Source organism: Plasmodium chabaudi (genome assembly GCF_900002335.3).
Source record: "Plasmodium chabaudi chabaudi strain AS genome assembly, chromosome: 14".
Taxonomy (NCBI): domain Eukaryota; phylum Apicomplexa; class Aconoidasida; order Haemosporida; family Plasmodiidae; genus Plasmodium; species Plasmodium chabaudi.
In genome coordinates, this window is record NC_030114.2 from 2422667 (window position 1) to 2442171 (window position 19505).

The 19505-nt window shown below is 22.7% G+C and overlaps 4 protein-coding genes across 4 annotated transcripts; 2 read left to right on the top strand and 2 right to left on the bottom strand.

Annotated features, from left to right (window-relative positions):
• Positions 1-529: 529 nt before the first annotated feature.
• On the bottom strand, positions 530-8263 carry PCHAS_1467100 (rhoptry neck protein 3, putative; the record flags this gene model as incomplete). Its single annotated transcript, XM_016799869.1, has 8 exons — positions 530-4708; positions 4851-6095; positions 6230-6477; positions 6683-7084; positions 7226-7348; positions 7451-7582; positions 7731-7898; positions 8140-8263. The coding sequence occupies 8 exons, from the start codon at positions 8261-8263 to the stop codon at positions 530-532; spliced, it is 6621 nt and encodes a 2206-aa protein (XP_016655105.1).
• Positions 8264-10506: 2243 nt separating this feature from the next.
• PCHAS_1467150 (conserved Plasmodium chabaudi protein, unknown function) lies at positions 10507-10877 on the top strand (the record flags this gene model as incomplete). Its single annotated transcript, XM_739289.1, has 2 exons — positions 10507-10632; positions 10773-10877. 2 exons carry the CDS (start codon positions 10507-10509, stop codon positions 10875-10877), a joined length of 231 nt encoding a protein of 76 aa, XP_744382.1.
• A 2635-nt stretch (positions 10878-13512) lies between these two features.
• PCHAS_1467200 (fam-c protein) lies at positions 13513-16717 on the top strand (the record flags this gene model as incomplete). Its single annotated transcript, XM_016799870.1, has 2 exons — positions 13513-13593; positions 13763-16717. The coding sequence occupies 2 exons, from the start codon at positions 13513-13515 to the stop codon at positions 16715-16717; spliced, it is 3036 nt and encodes a 1011-aa protein (XP_016655106.1).
• Positions 16718-18024: 1307 nt separating this feature from the next.
• On the bottom strand, positions 18025-18721 carry PCHAS_1467225 (conserved rodent malaria protein, unknown function; the record flags this gene model as incomplete). The annotated part of the gene is made up of 2 exons (XM_051320965.1): positions 18025-18293; positions 18535-18721. 2 exons carry the CDS (start codon positions 18719-18721, stop codon positions 18025-18027), a joined length of 456 nt encoding a protein of 151 aa, XP_051176985.1.
• Between the last annotated feature and the right edge of the window lie 784 nt (positions 18722-19505).

The following is a 19505-nucleotide window of genomic DNA, read 5'->3' on the forward strand; positions in this document are numbered from 1 at the left end:
TTTTCCTTTATTAATTTTGTTAAAAAAAATTATAAAAATATTTTTGAAAAAAAAAAAGGTTTTTAACGCATTATTCATAGATCAAAATATATATAATGAATGTGATATATTTAATTTATTGTACCAAGAAGAATGTCATCGATCGTTTAATTATACAAATAAAGTATATGTATTTTATTTACCTTTGAATTATTATATAAAAAGTATATATTTTTTATAATATTCATATACTAATTTAGTTAGAGTTATATGCATATACAAACTACAAAACAATTAAGTAATATTATATTGTTTAAATTAAAACTTAAAACCTAAAATGAATGCTTAAGTAAAACGTTAAAAACACATTAACAAAGTAAATATCGAAAAATGAAAAAAACTAAAAAATACATATGAATACAAATACAATAATTTTCACATGTCTGCTCTCCTTGCAACACAATAAATGACGCACTATCAGAAGCCGTCACAAGAGAGAAAGAAAATTGAAAAAAAACAATTATTAAAACTTATATTTAGTATATGAATTTTATGGAATGTATAATGGTTGATTTTTTGATGATCTTAACCATCCGAAAATCTTATATTTATGTGCGAAAATTCTAAATCTTCTTTTAATCCTATAGCTTATACCACATAACATATATCCAACATTCAAATATATATGTCTTATATTAAATAAGGTATATAATGATAGCCATTTGTCCATACGTTTTGGTATATTTAATGCACCAACTAATAATTCTGAGTAGCTTAATTTGAAACTCGAACTTGTATTTTCATCTGCATCGATTTTAATAATTGGAGTATCATTTTTTTTATACAATGTATATGAATTTGTCATTTTGGTAATAATATCATCTATAGATCCAAATTGATCATTAATTATTTCTTTCATAGGTTCAATCATATCCTGAGTGTGTACTACTTTCAAAACATTATAATTATATATTTTTATAATAAAATCATTGAAAAGGAAATTAAAACATTTGATATCATTACAATTTAGAGAATCTACAAAAGTTTGATAAAATTCATCGACATGTTTTCCCTCGATGAAAGGTTCATATTCTTGAATACGAGCTAACATATTAGTAAATTTATTTTGATCGATATTTGCATCTTTTAATTTAGATACAATTTGCATAAAATGATCAAAATATCCTTGGTCTATAACATCTAAAATGTATTTAAGTTCAGTTTCGTTTAATCTCTTCAAAGGTGGATAAATAATGTACTTATTAAATAAATTATATTCGATTATATTATATATATCTAATATATCAATATTGGGTGAATCATATTTTTTTTCACTAGATAATTTTAATTTTTGTATGGTATCATTTATATCAAGGAGCATAACATTAATAAGAGGATTCATTTTTTGGGTTTTTGTATAATCATTATTATTTGTAAGTGTCATTATACCTTTTTTAAGAACTTCATTTGGATTGACAATAGAAAATTTATTTAATGAAATTAAACTATGTACTACTTTAATTACTAAATGGAAATTTCTGAATATATTTTTTTTAGGAATATATATATTATAAGGTCTACTAAATTTTCCAAATTGCTCTTTGGTAGATGAATTTATTTTTTCAGTTATCATTAATGAATCGAAAACGAATGGTTCTATACTACTTTTTTGAAGGAAACTAGTTGGAGTGTCTTCTTTTTTTTCATCTAAGTTGGTAATTTGGCTTTCATTTTCGTTATTATCCAGATTAGCGTAATCATTACTATATTTTTGGTATAATAGCGCATCATGTTTTTCAACATTTTTGTTTGTAGCATCGTCAGCATTATTATTGTTATTGTTCGTATTAGCAGCAGCTGAAGTTGAATCTCCATGTATACTTTCAGCTTCAGTTTCATTTGTGTCTTGTGTATTTGGAGTTGGTTTTATATTGATAGCATTATCTGAAAGACTTATATTATCAGATAGTTCAGAATTACTAATATTGTCATATTCTGAATCGGTTTCGGTTTGAGATCTAAAACTTCTTATCGATGTTGATGCGTCTGATAAATCATCGTCTTCTTCATTATCAAGTTTATCAACAATTTGATTAAATAATATATCTTTAACAAGATGTTCATCATTTTGTAATTCTGCTTTCTCTTTCTGTTCATCTGATTTAGGTTCTAAATCGTCTTCTTTTACTAGACCAGTTTTATTGATAGTTTCAATATTGGGTCTTTCAGGATTTAAAATTAACCAGTAATATAAATTAAAAGGATAATTGATAAAAGAACATTTAACTTTTTGATCATAATTACCAACAAATGATTTTCCTACTTGACTAAATAAATCTATAATATTGTCTTTATAAAAAGGTGCTGTTGTAGCTTTTGTTTTAAAATGTACTATGATATTATCACCATCGGAAGTATAAGAAAAATTACTAAATGGAATTAAAGGAATGTTTGTATTTTCTAAAAATTTTTCTAAATATACATAATTTTGTAACGAGTCATTTAGCATATTTATATCATCAAAGGATATATTTTTAGAAGCATTTTTGGCTCCAGGCAAAAATTTGCTTAGTTTGCTCTTTGAACCACCTTGTTGTGCATCTTTAATTTTTTCATAATATGGACTAATATCTACAAATTTAATATCATCATAAAGTAAATCTAACATTAAATAATCTTTATAAAAACTGTCTATATTATAACTCATAATTTTAGATATTTCATTTTTTTTCTTCAGATCATCTATAGTTATATTATAAGTGTTATGGCCATCAATAGTATAACATTTTGCTTTAAAGTTCATATAATTTAAAGGCATTTTTTTTATATGAGTATTAACATTATTAAAGCTTTTGAAAAATGATTTGAAACTTTCAAACTCTAACATTGAATTTATAATAAAATTTAAGTAATTTTTGCTGACTATATATATAAGTGAATTTTTAGCTGCAAAGTCATAATCTCCTGTTACTGAATAAAATTTAATAAACATATAAAAATTTTTCAAAAATAAAAAGTTTGTAAATTTCATATCAGTTAAAAGTTTTAAAAATCCAATTAATTGATTCAAATAATTTTCAACTTCTATAGGCAATTTAACAAAGTTTAATATATGTCTGCTTTTATTTATATTGAGAGCATCTGGTTTAATATGTTGATGGCGACTAAAATTACGTAAATCTATATTAAATTTGTTATAAATTATTAAATAAAAGATTTTAAAAATTCTCTTTAAGATTTTGTCATTATTCACAGATGTGTCTGGAGCGAGTTTGAAATTGTTAATCATATTTCTAATAGTTTCTTTATTTGAAACATATTTGAGTAATGTATATTTAAATTTATGAAAGACATTAGAATGTGTCAAAACATCTTCAAATTTAATATATACCAATGGATATCTTTTATTAAATATTTCAGCATTTTGGATTAATTCAAAATTCGTTTCAGGTGTTAACGATTTTAATAAATTCTTGTTTTTAAGCATAATTCCCATATATTTTTGTGTTTTTCTTCTAAGACGAGATAATGATCTTTTATAATTTAATAATTTTAGGCGAAGATATTTTAATGGAGTATTATAAAATTTTCTTCTTCGATCTAGGTATTTTTCTAATGTTAAATATCTTTTCCATGAAAGACGATTATTTCTTTTATCAATTCTTAATAATGCTAAATATATTAATAGATGTTTCACGGCTAAATCTGAATTTTCATTTTTAAACATTTCATCTAATGTAATATCTTCTTTTTTAAAAAATAAGTGAGTACCACAAAGGATATTTAATAGATCTTTTTGATTAATAGCTGCAAATTTTGTTGTTTCATTTTGAATTTTATCAGAATTCATAATATAATCCATTCCAAGTTGGGTATTTTTTAATGTATTTGTAACATTCTCTATACCCATTAAATTATCGTTTATAAATGGTGTAAAATCATAGTATAATAAAAAGAAGCATTGTGCTGGTAAATTAGGATGCATTTCATAATCTGGCAAGCTTCCATTTTGTTCTATCAATTGGTCTATTATTCTATCCCTTACTTCATCTTTTGATTCTAATTCTAATTTTAAGTATTTTGTATTTTTGACAATATCATCTTCTAGAGAAAGTTCTATTTCTTCTTCAGGTTTTTTATCGTCAGTTGTGTTGTCTGTCTCTGTTCCTTCTGTATTGGTAGAAGTGCTATCGCTATCATTATTATTATTGTTGTTGCTGTTTTTATTGTCAGAAAGTACATTATCATTTTCTTCCATATTTATTTTCTTGTTTTTTTTAGCTTCATTAATCATGCCGATTGTGTGTGAATCATAATGGAGAGCATATTTATCTAGTTTGTAATAAGATTCTATGATTTTTTGTTGATGTAATTTAAATGTTTCCTCTAATGGTAATTCATATCGTTGAATATTTGAATAAATAGAATAAATTAAAGACATAGATATCATGCTAGCAGCTTGTTCTAAATCGAAAAAGTTTACACGAATTAAAACATTGCTTAAAAGTGTTTTGAACATGCTTTGAAAGGTATATTTGTTAAAATGGAATCCATAATGTTTAATACGTTTTATAAACATGTTTTGAGATTTATTTTTTAAATGAGAATTTTTATTCATAAATATACTATGGACATGGTAAAATTCTGTTGGTACCATATCAACAAGAGCCTTATTCCATGGTGATGCTTTGTGATACATTTGTTTGACTGCTCCGATTAATGAAGAGAACTAATATTGAAGAAAAAAAAAAAGGAAAAATGTATAGAAAGAAATATATAAATAGAAGTATATATTTTATTTTTCTACCCATTTTATGTATAGTAATAATAGGATGCACATTGTAAAATACAAAAAATAAAAAAAGACATACCACAAAAGCGCTGAATTTATCTAATCCTGATGACCATAAAACGTGATAAATTAAATTAACAACTAAAACATCATCATCTTCGTTCAAACACATATGGCAAATATCTATTTTTCCTTCAAATTTTTGATGATGATTTTGTATTGCTAAAGTTCCATTATTACTTGTTAAAGGTTTGAAATCAACATATGGTGATTGATATTCCAATGGGTCTCTATAATCAATCATTTGTAATAGATTTGAAAATTTTTCTTTATCATTTTCTTTATTAAATGTAAATTTAAACAATTTTCCATCTGTATTATGTAAGAATACATCATTTTTTTTAATTGAATATGTATTGAATTTTAAAGATTTGATTTTTTCGTTATTTACTTCCTCAATTACAACATAAATTTCTTTTGTAATTATTTTATTTATTTCGGCATGATAATCAATATTTTCCATTTCGCGTTTTTCATGTTTAAAAATGAAGTCAACAACACTTGTTAAATATTTATATAAATATAAATCTTGGGAGTCTACCATAACATCAAAAAAATTCAATATATCAGGTACTATTTTATCGCTTATTAATATATCGTTAGGATTCATATATAAAGGAATTAATAAATTAATAAAAATATTAAGAGGGAATAATAATTTTTTAATTTCATAATCATCGTCATCGCATGTTCTACCCAACTGTGTTGCAATATCAATAGGGCATTCTTTAAGAATATTAAATCGTTCTCCATATTTAGCTAAATTTCCAATAATACTATTAGAACCAGAAATAATTAATTCCATAGCACTATTTAAATGTTTTTTCAATTTTTCATCAAAATGAAAACTTGAATATGGATGTCTCAAAGAAGGCTTGTAGTGAAAAAATCTAATCTTGAGAAGAGACATTGTAAATTCGATAGAACCTCTATTTATTTTTCTTAAATTTTTTTTAATAAATGGTTTTGTTGTTATATCAGAAAATATTTGGTGCATACTCGTTGCATTCACCTGATTTTGATATATATTCATATATTTTGACTCCACATCTGTATTAAAATATTCTTTAGGCTCTATCTTACTAATTTCGTTAATATTAACTAAAATTAATGTATAAAATTTTGCTAATATACGTGCAACAGCTATTCTCATATACGTCTCTTCGTAGTAAAGTGCTCTTCTTGTAACTGTGAGTAGGGCCAAAACTTTTCTAATAGTTTCACTTTTTAATTCAGTTTCGTTTTCAAAATTAGCACCTTCATTCTATAAAAAAAACAAAAGTTGTATAATATATATATAACGTCAATGAGCATTAAAAAATAGAATATGTAAATATTATCATAATAAGGATTTATTTGTGCACAAAAATATGACTCTAAATTGCATGAAAATTTTACCGTTAATATATTCATTTCGTTTAAGGATTTAACAACATATTTAAATAATGATTCACTGAAATCAAAGAAACCGGTACCCAAATTTTTTTCAAATAAATTATTTAAAACTGGACTAATTTCCTCTCCTTTAAGATGATCATTGACATTGACGTAGGACAATTTCCAAATTTTTGAAACTAAAACTAATGCATCTCCATATAAAAGCTTCATAGCATATAATTGAGCTTCTGGTTGTTTTAATAGGTTTACTAATGGAAAAAAATAAAAATAATAAATGTATTATTATTAAATAAGTTGATATAATTTTTTAATATTTTCGGAATAACTATATAGCAAAGGTGTTCACTTATTTTTTGATAAGTGTATATTCTTTGTATATATTATATGATTATCTTTTTCATTATTAATATTTGCATTTTATCAATTTTATCATTAATATATATAATGTCTTACATTTCAAAATTGCATAATAAAATTTTCTTCGTGATACTCTGTACAATCTTTTGAGGTTTTTGTATATCGTATGAACTATTTTTCCAAATTGCATAAGACATATTGATGATAACATAAAAGAAAAGGCTCCACGGAAAGGTACAATTAAAGGATAGAAATATATAAGATATGATCTAAATACATATGATATTATTGACCCAAAAGTATTTTTCATTACAAATTTATCTAAAGGTGCAATATGATTTATAAAATAAGCATTAGAAAAGCAAATATTTAATAATTCGTGATTTACAACTCCAACAATACCACTAACACTGTGAGCAAACGAAGCTGATATAAATGTCTTAGCCAATAACATTCCATCGGATTTTAATGCATCCACTACATTCCAATATGAGTCGTCTTCAAGAAAAATAATTAAAGTATAAAATAAAAATAAGTGAATAATAAAAACAAAATAAATATATATATAAATATTTTGCAATCATTTATTTAATAATAGAAAATATATTAATTAAAATAATTATTTTTTATTAATCATACTTCTTGTTTTATTGTATATTGCTAAGGCTTGGTCCATTTCATTTTTAACAACATCATCCACTTCGAAATCGGGATAATTAAACGTTGACATTAATCGTTTCTTAAATGTTTCATATTTGTTCTCTGTATAAAAAGGGAATATCAATAAATAAAAATATTAGTTAATATTATTCGTGTATCTTTATGGAATTTTTATTTTTAATATTATTTATTTAAATTCATTACGTGAGAAGTGGGATGCATCCATTAAAGACACAATTTTTTTTAGATTTTTATCATTTAAAACAATTGGGTATAAAAAATAATTAGTTCTAGATAATGATTCGTATAAAGCCACATTACGATAAAAATGATCCTCTAAAAATTATAAGACCATGTATAAATTATATTTGTTTTTAATTCAATGTGATATTATAAATGTATAAAAAATGAGTGGACGAGTATATTAGTGTAATAATAACAATATAAATATATGGGTATATTTGTTGTAATTCTTTTTACTTACTTGAAAACATCGATCTACTGAGTAAACTGTTAGTCAATCTCATGATATAAAATCGATTAAATATAGAAACTGCCTTTAAAGACATAAATGAGTATCCTTCACTATTTGATCCATCATTTATTTTAATTTTATGTTGACCTTGAACTACTTTATTGTTAAAAGTTACCCCTGAAGAAAATTAATTAAAAGAAGTATATTATATGTAGATGCATGAGTTTTTATCGAGATTATTTCATTAAATATGCATTTTAATATTATTACATGAAAAAAAATAAATGTATTAATTGAATGAATAGATTGTGCAATAAGATTATAATAATAATTTTAGACATGCAAACCCCAATTTTATGAATTAAAAGTGATAGATAACCGTATGTATGTTTACAATAATTTTATCATATATACTCACCTATGCGATTTTCATTTGTATCGCAGGGGACGGATTGCATACTTTTATTTTGGAATCCATTGCAACGTGAAAATACGTTTAAAAGTAAATAAAAGTATATAATATAAAACCAATGATTTTTCATTGGACAGAAAATAAAAAATATATTTGAATGTTTTATGTTTTTTGGTGTATTATTTTAAATTATAACTTAAATTATGTATAGTATCAATATCATTTGATACAACATAAATGCATACAAAGATTTTACATATAATGAAAAAAATTGGAAAATAAAAACTTTTATAGCATTATGAAAACATTTCAAAACAATAGACATATTGTATCATTTTCTAAATAATTAATTCATTATATGGTTTATATTGAACCATGTGTAAAAAAATAAATAAATAACAGTGTTAATAAATATTGTGAAAATTTATGCAGTATTGTATACAAGTTTGAACAAAGTTCAATATTAACATACTAAAATCTAAAAAATTGTTATAAAAGGTAAATGCAATAAAAGATTATGGTATGTATTTTCTTTAAAATACAAATATATGTTTACACCATTTTTTCTTTTAATATTTTTTATATTTGTTATTTATTTTACATTGATATATGTTTATAAAAATAGTTGTTAGGTTAATTCAATGCAATTAAAATATGTTATTTTTATAAAAGACAATATATTTCTTGCATTTAAAACATTAGACGCGTTTTTATAAAACGGATAATATACCAACAATATAAATGAAAAACATAGTTAAAGAATAGTTGCATTGTATTCGTTTTTTATAAAAACATATACCTAAATAGTGAACATAAATATTTATTGAATATGTGGTGTGCAGCGGGGTGCTGTGCATGTTTTCCATATTTTATATAATTAATAATTTTTTATAATTTCATTTATATCATTTTACCTTAAAAAATTATAATAAATAATATATTACATAAATGGTTGTGAATTATTATTTGTACAAATATATGGGTGAGAGGATAAAAAAATATGTTATATTATTTTTGATAGATAATTATTTTAATATATTATTTCTAATTTAGCGTCTTAAAAAAATAGAAAGGTACATATTCACAATAAAAATTTATTTTATAAATTATTTTTCTTATAATTGTGTAAAAAATTTCCAATTATGCTATGACGGCATTTCGAGAACATCATAATTTCGACAGTGGGCATTGGGTTGTATTTTTCTTTATGAAATTTAGGTTGCATATTTGTATTATTTAATTAAATAAATCATAAAGAAAATAAGATTATTATACTATTTAACTAAATATTAAATATTTATGTATAGGGTGTATAGTTTTTTTTTAATTGCGATAATATTCTTATGAAAGAAATGCATATATACAATGTGTTATATATAACATGGTCATTAAGTATGTTTAAATAAAACGGGTGTGTATGCAACATATTTAATAAAATTGTGTTTATATCTATGATTTTTAATTTTATGGGAATAATAGTACTTGCCTTTAAAATCTATAAAAAAAAATATAATCAGTTTGATAGGGGTAACAACTGATTACTTAAATAGCACACAGGAATTGTTATATAGTAAAATATTTATATGTAATCATTGTTTATGAAAGTTATAAATTCGATAGTTTTTTCACAATGCAATACTAAAAATTAACAATATATATACACGGAAAATATATACATATTTCTAATGTCACTTTTATTAACATAGTGATTTTTTACACATTATTATAACTACTGTATAGTACATACAAGTTTTCAATATATAAGGGTTTCCAGTCATGTAATATTATACCAATGTTATCACCATGACACAAAAAGATCACTAAGAACAAAAGTTACCATAAAATTTATATTTTTATTTAATTTTGTTTGTGTATTAATAAAATTATAAAATTAATTTATGAACAAAACATTTGTTATTATTCTTTTACTAAACATTAAAAAAAAGATTAAATGCGTTTACTCATATCACCTTTCTCTACGATATATAATATATGTTGGCTATATATTGGTTACGACAATTTTTAGTTTTTTAACATGGGTTTGTTGCAACCATAGTAACAAATATTTTTGTTTAATGTTTAATCTGTTCATAAAGAATTATATTACAGATTTTTTATTATATTATATTGCTTTAATTTTTGTTTTTTAAAATTTATTATCTAGCGATACTATTTCAATTAGTAAGTTACAACTCTAAAAAATAAGCAATTCAAAATAAAAAATAAAAAATAATAAATAATAAATATTAATATAATATAAAATAAAATAAAATTACTTTTTACTAAATTTTATAAAATATAAAAAATATATATTTTAACAACTATTTGTTCATTCGAAAAATAATCATATATATACACAAAACAAATACAAAAATGTTCTTTAAGAAAAAAAAGGAAAACCCATCATTTGGCGAGCGTATGAAAAACACAAAGAATAGGATTGGTAGGAGAATCCTTAAATTTGCGCTATTCTTTTTCACTGCGCAATTTGCTTATAAGGTATGAAGCTAACAATGATTTTTTGAATTGAGTAATAATAATTGTATGTATATAATATACTGTTTAAATTAATGTACTTTATGTTTGATATCACACATTTATAATGCATACTTATTTATAATTCTTTTCGTAACTTTTAGATGGCGAATATTACATGGAAATTAAATAATAGTCATAAGCCATTACCACCAGAAAACATTAAGAAAATATCAAATGAGCCTCAGAATGAAGTTGTCCAAATATAAGGTTCAATTGGTTATGGTTTTTATCATATCCCCTAAGATAGAAACCCATCATATAAAATAATAACCAAAATAGCAATAAAAAATGAAAATATATAAAAAAAGATATTCAAATTGAAATTATTCTAGTAATATCTTAAGCCCATGATTAATTGCAAAAGAAGATATTATGATGTCAGCCATAATATATAAATGATTATTGGTTTATATTGAAGATATAATTAAATAGACATCGAATCATTCAAATAGCTATATGTATGATATATATGAATGTGTTCAAATACTTCTTTTTGAAATCATGCTTTTATATATTGCCATTAAAATTTTTGTATTTATTATATTTATTAGATATTAATATATTATAGTAAAACTATATATCTCAATAGACAGTACGCACACTTTAAATACTTTTAAGCGCAAAAAATGTTAATAATATTCTATAAAAAAGAATATATAAAAAATTGATTAATAATAAAAAATATAATTTATATAGAAAATAATTAAAGATGTTGTTTGGTTCATGGGCCTATTGATATGTAGCCTTTACAAACTGAATAATACATCATTAGTTGCATTTATTTAAAAAATAACTAGGTTCACATTATAATAAAAAAATGGTTATATAGCATTTGAATATAACATTCTCAAATGGTATTTTTCATGTTAAGTATAAAGGGATACTGCTAAAAAGGCTTATTTAATGCGGGGTTCTTGTTTTCTTTACCTGATTCTAATAATATCAGTAATTACTAATTAATAAAATAGTTTAAAAAAATAAACTTTTATAAAATTAATTCTTTTACTATTCATTATTTTATCAATTATATATAACGAAAGTATTGAAAAGTCAGAAAATGTAGCAATTTAAAAATATCTTCGTCATTACATAATTACTATTACAAAAAAAAACGAAATGTTATACTTTTCTCTATTTTATGTTAATATTTATCACTTTATTTATCAAAAAAGTTTTAGGAAACAAAAACTATGAAATGAGTTATAAGTTCATTTCCTCAAAAAAGTATATTAAATATATATAAGCTTATTCAGACAGGTATTATACCATTTAATAGTTTATTTTGATATGTTGTTTTACAAAAAAGAATGTGATTAATTTTAATAATTAATTTAATTAATTTATATTTTATGGTTTAAGTTAGTGTTTAAAATTAAAAAAGCTATATATCTTATATAAAGAATAATAAAGTATACTTTATTTATTTTTTAAGTATCTATGATTCCAGTTTATGAAACTTGTGTAAGGTTCCATTTAATATTTTATAAACAAATATAGAATTAATCTTCTATACAAGAAAATATTTACTATAGCCGAATTATCATATTTTGTATTCATTAATTATTATTTATAAAAATAAAAATATGCTGTTTATCTATTATAGTAGAGTAATATATTTTTAATGAATATAACAAAAACAAAAGGTAACATTAAGTATGTTCTGTTTTATATTTAGAAATAATAATCATTTGGTAGTTTATTAGAATGGTTCAGTTTAACATGTATTATTTGTTGTTATTTAGAATTATAATAGGATGTTTCAATTGTTGTATAGCTTCCAATATATATTTTTTACTTAATTTTAATAGAGATAACATATTTCATATTATATAAGACAAATAAATATATAAAAATTATTATCATATATCAATGGAAAAAATCTGTACTTGATAATTAATATAGTATAAATTATAAGATAGTCTTGAGCTATATTTAAAAGAGAAAACGGAGTAATTATAAAATTAGAAAAGAACGAAACGCATTTCAATAAAAAGATCAACGTTGCTTTTTTATGGTATTCCCATAATATTTTTTAATCTGATTATTATTTAAAATATGCATGCATTCTAAATATTTTTATTATAATGGATATTAACTTGTTTATAGATCTATATGAATAATAGAAAAAATATATGCTTATAATATAAAATTTATAAAGGAAATTTTTAAGTATAATTTTTTATAGGTTATTTTTAAAATTAAATATACAATATTAAAAATATATATATTTAGAGAAAAATATTCGCTTTTATTTGATAAAAAAAAATACAAACAAAAAATGTATTTTTACATACTTTTATAAGCTTGTATCGACGTATTTTAATATTTTTTATATTTGCGTAGCTTATTAATTGGATAATATACTTATTTATTTATTTTTATTTTAAATTGTAAAAGAAACATTATTATTGGATAATATATACTTTTATGAAAGAAAGTTTTTTTGCATCAGCATGTATTATTATATATAAGAGTATATTTTAGTATTGTTATTTTTCATATAATGTTAAAATCTAATTATTATATAATAATATATTTATATGTTTTAAGTGAATTATATTATTATTTACATTTAAAAAAATACTAATTAAACACTTTTAATTAAGAATTATGAAATGCTTTAAATAGCCATAATATAAAACTTTAAGTATGTGTGTATTTGTAATTATCAATCATTCAATATATAAATTATAGTTATGAAAAAGTACACAAGAGCGTATTCATAATTAAGATTAAGCATTAGTATTATTATTTTACAACAATAATAGAATTTTAAAGAATTGTAAATGGAAGTTATTTAAAACATGTTATTACGTGGATATATTTTTTAATAAGAAGAAAATGAATAAAAATATATATAGTTTAGTTACCGTTGTTTCCTATATCCTTTCGATTGTAACAACACAATGTTTTACAAATAATGTAAGACGAAAAGCACAACAAATAAAAATATATATCGAAAAGTTATATACATAAAAATGTTAAGCATTGATTTGTTTTTATTTCATATTATATAAAAAATGATAGTTATTTACATATTATTATGCATATATAAATAGATACATTTATTAATACGTTTATTGATTTGCAGGAGGATTTAAATACAAATGTTAGCAAAAATGAGAACGTACATAATGAATATGAAATAAACAGTGTAAATATAAATAATAATGGGAAATTTAGATGTAGAAGTCTTTCAGAACATAGTATAGAAGACAATTCCTCTTCAGACTCTACTGCGATTCAAGAGCCTTCAGATAAGAACGAAACCGAAACCGCTTCGGATAATGACAAATCTCAAGATCTTTTACAAAATATACCTCCAGAGGTTTTAAATAATATGATTCAAGAGTTTTTAAATAATAAAGAAACTGAAACTGCAGATAATAAAGAAGCTGAAACTACAGATAATAAAGAACCTGAAACTGCAGATAATAAAGAACCTGAAACTGCAGATAATAAAGAACCTGAAACTGCAGATAATAAAGAACCTGAAACTGCAGATAATAAAGAACCTGAAACTGCAGATAATAAAGAAGATGAAACTGCAGATAATAAAGAACCTGAAACTACAGATAATAAAGAAGATGAAACTACAGATAATAAAGAAACTGAAACTGCAGATAATAAAGAAACTGAAACTACAGATAATAAAGAACCAGAAACTACAGATAATAAAGAAGCTGAAACTACAGATAATAAAGAAGATGAAACTACAGATAATAAAGAAGATGAAACTGCAGATAATAAAGAACCTGAAACTACAGATAATAAAGAAGATGAAACTACAGATAATAAAGAAACTGAAACAGTTTCAGACAATAAAGAACCAGAAACTACAGATAATAAAGAAACTGAAACTGCAGATAATAAAGAAGATGAAACAGTTTCAGACAATAAAGAACCAGAAACTACTTCAGATAATAAAGAAACTGAAACTACAGATAATAAAGAAGATGAAACTGCAGATAATAAAGAACCTGAAACTACTTCGGATAACAAAGAAGATGAAACTACAGATAATAAAGAAACTGAAACAGTTTCAGACAATAAAGAACCAGAAACTACTTCAGACAATAAAGAACCAGAAACTACTTCAGATAATAAAGAAACTGAAACTGCAGATAATAATAAATCACAAGAATTTTTAAATTATAATAAATCTCAAGAGTCTTTAAATTCTAATAAATCTCAAGAGTCTTTAAATGATAGAAAATCTCAAGAGCCTTTAAATGATAATGGGTATCGAGAATCTTTAAATGCCAATATACAACGAGTCACTTCATACAATTGTAAATATAATGTATCTTCATATAATAGTAGTTATAATTTAACTTCATATTATGCTAAATATAATCCATCGGCACTTAATGATATAGATAAAAGGTCTAAAGGATTTAGTATATTTAATATATTTAAAAAAGATAAAAAAGATAAAAAAGATAAAAAAGATAAAAAAAGTAAAAAAACTAATCAATCGTCATATTATGATAATCAAGGGTCTGCAGGCTATTATAAATATCTAGAGTCTTTAAATGATAATAAATCTCAAGATTCTTTAAATGATAATAAATCTCAAGATTCTTTAAATGATAATAAATCTCAAGATTCTTTAAATGATAATAAATCTCAAGAGTCTTTAAATGATAATAAATCTCACCCATTTTTTGAAAATGTGCCTCCAGAAGTTTTAAAAGGTGTACCTAAAGAGTACTTAGATAATATAGTTGCATCAGCTGAAAAGGATTACGAAGCTTTAGCTGCTTTAGATAATAATAAATCTCACGAATCTTTAAATGATAGCAAATCTCAAGAGTCTTTAGATTATAATAAATCTCACGAGTCTTTAAATAATAAAGAAACCGAAACAGCAGATAATAAAGAAACTGAAACTGAAGATAATAAAGAAACCGAGACTGCAGATAATAAAGAACCCGAAACTGCAGATAATAAAGAACCCGAAACTGAAGATAATAAAGAACCCGAAACTGAAGATAATAAAGAACCCGAAACTGAAGATAATAAAGAACACGAAACTGAAGATAATAAAGAAACCGAGACTGCAGATAATAAAGAACCCGAAACTGAAGATAATAAAGAACCCGAAACTGAAGATAATAAAGAACTCGAAACTGAAGATAATAAATCTCATACGTTTTTAGATAATATACCTCAAGATGTTTTAAATAGTGTACCTCAAGAGTATTTAGATAATATAATGAAAGATTCTATAATGGGCCAAGAAACCAGCACATCCTCAGATAATAACAAATCTCAAGAGTCTTTAAATGATAAAGAGAACGAAGCATCTGGAGATCATAATAATCTTCGAGGGTCTTTAAACTATAATAATTCTCAAGAATCTTTAAATGATAATAAATCGCAAGAGTTTTTAAATGATAATAAATCTCAAGAATCTTTAAGTGACAATAAATCGCAAGAGTCTTTAAATGATAATAAATCTCAAGAATCGTCATATAATGATGGATATCCAACGTCTTCATATAATGATAAATATCAAACGTCGTCATATAATGATAAATATCAAACGTCGTCATATAATGATAAATATCAAACGTCGTCATATAATGATAAATATCAAACATCTTCATATTATGATAAACCTCAAACATCTTCATATTATGATAAACCTCAAACATCTTCATATAAAAAAAAATATCAAACATCTTCATATTATGATAAACCTAACCCGCCTTCATATTATGATAATTATTACGACCCTTCATATAATAAGCCTAAAGAGTCTAAAGGATTTAGTTTTTCTAATTTATTTAAAAGAAGTAAAAAAGGTAAAAAAAGTAAAAAAACTGAAGAACCTCCAACTGCTAAAATAACCATAGATTATCTAAAAGAAAGCATGTCCCAAGCATCATCCAACAATAAAGAACACGCTCGTCCGGTAGTAGTCACGCTGCAAAATGTTACATTTCATCTTGATCAAGAAAATAGCCAACATTCATCGTTTTTAGAATGTATACAAAAAGCAATGGAAGAACAAAATTCAAATAATCAACCAAGACAATAATCTTCATATAATAATTATATTCAAGTGATATCAAACTAAAAAAAGAACAAAAGAATTTTTTCAAATTATCATTTAAACTACAATGATTGGCATGTAATGCTTATAGACGAATGAATTATCTGACCTTTCTACGTTTACGAGCTCATACTTTCAGTTTATAATTTTATTATGTATTAATTAAAATAAATGTAATGTATTTTGATTATACATTTGAATAAAACGATAGCATATATATTTATATGTATTTTTGCGTTATTTATACTTGTTATAGTATAGAATTTTGAAAAAATGTTCCGAAAATGATTAATAATTGAAATAAGATTAATCTGTATGCTATAATCATAGTATTTATTGTTTTTATTTGTATAATTTTATAGCATAAACATATGTTTATATTTACATAATTAAAGTAAAATTATATAATATTTCATCTTTTGAATTTTATTAATAGAATAATATTATAAGCATTTCATAGATGCATTACATTTGTTTAATTGAGTCAATAGTATTATGATAATTTATATGTATGAAAGCATATTTGACTCCATTATATATGTGTTTTTTATTCATATTTTTCTTTCACTATTGTCTTTTGTATCCATAACTTAAACACCATTTTTTTCGTAACGTTAGAACAAAACATTAATATAACATTTATAAATTCGCTTAAATTAAATTAAATATTTTTTTATAAATATATTATTTTTACTAACATAATATTTAAGGAATGAACGAGTGAAATAATAAAATGGTTTTATTTATAACCAAAAAGAAAATTATTTTAACAATCAATAATTTAAGTTATAACAATGGTATAATCGTTCTTACTTAAAAAAAATTAAAAGAAATTATTATACGTTTTCATAAGTAACAAAAGCAATGGCATGAAACATATAGACTCGATTGACATCACACAAACATAAAGACAGTTTATTCAATTATGCTAATTATATGGACAAAAATATTATTTCTTAAAAAATACAATCTTCACATACACACACGTTCGTTTATAAACAAAAAAATCTTTCAATCACGTTACCGTACTATTTTATCGTCTTATAAAAATTAAATAAATATAAATAAATGTATTGGAATATTATGAAAATACAATAAAATAAATACAATGTATTAAAATATATTTTGAAATGACACTACTTTCTTATTATTACAAAAAAAAAATGAATCCATGTGATATGCATCCATTTTTATGTTTTTTTTTCTGCAAAATTGTTTGTCTATGTAATAGAAATATATGTATTCCGATTGAAACTGTAGCATAGGGATGATTTTTTAAAATATTAAAAAAATTATAACTTTGTTTGCTTAGTAGCTAATTTATTTTTAAATTTGTTAATCACTGAGTTCGGATTTGTGGCGATGCTCTTATATTGTTGTCTAATATCGTATATAACTTTGAAAGCAAGTAATGCGCTCAAACTCATGGCCAATACCTTATATAAATTTTTTCTTTCATTGATCTTTTTTAGTTTACTTTCTTTTTTATCAACTGCGTCTATAAGCTGAATAATATTTCTATCAACATACTCTTTTTTAAGGATATCGATTATTATATCACCTGAAGGATTAATAAAACAAAAAATGTTTATAATACATAGTATTATCAGTAAAAAAGCACATTAAAAATCATTTAAATATTTTCATGTAATAAAATAAGAGGACAATAAAAAGGATTATAATATTATGTAAGAATTTATATTGGATGCAAATTTTTGATTTACACAATTTTGAATAATTTTTATATAGGCATATATAATAGACAGATTTATATAAATATTTAATATCAAAAGTACCTATACCATCCTCAGCGGTTCTTTGTACTTGTTTATTATTGTCTTTATTCTGGTTATTTTGGTATACCTTTTTGATAAAACTTGGTGCATTTCTATCATTTTTCCCACTATCGTTCTTGTTTCCCTGAACAGTAGCACAATAAACAATTATTAAATATACGAAAACAAACAAGCTGTATAATTTTGTATTCATTTTGAATATTCTAATGGTTAAAAAGGCTAATTAAAGTATTTTAAATATTAAATGTCTTTTCGAATTTAAAACCACGGAAATATTCCTTTAAAAAATTTATTTATTAACTTATATATATATGATAAATGAATATAAGACTGTGATAAAATAATAAAAATAAAACTGGAAATATTTATATAGAATATGTTTAAATACAATTTTATAATAAAAAATATTTTTTATTTGTGAATTATAAAAATTAAATATAACAATTTAATGAAAAATATAACAATTCTTAACACATTGTTAATTGATATAGATATTTTGGCTAATGGTCAAAATAAGAAAAATGATGCAAAACCATTACAATATTAGATATTTGTTTTCCATAATAATTTATTATATACATAATTTCATGATGAAAGAGTAAATATTTTAGATAACCAATGCATGCAAAATTTACATGCACATAAATCCTCTTGCATAAGAGTGGTATTCTTGTATATATGCTAGCCATTTAACCTATATGATATTTCCATTATATACACACTTATTATTTATTATTATTGTTGCTGCATGGTGCTTTTGCTTTTGTTTTATAATAGGTAAAATAATTTGAATTTATTTATGAATTATCGTCTCAAATTTAGTGGTTCAGATTCGTGGTTTTGTTTTGATTTAATTTTTTATTGATGGTAATATTTATTGGCTTGTGTAAGGTCATTAAGCATAAACAAGAAGTGTATTATTAAAATAAAAACACATATTTATTATAACCATGATTTTTAACCTCTATATGGGATCT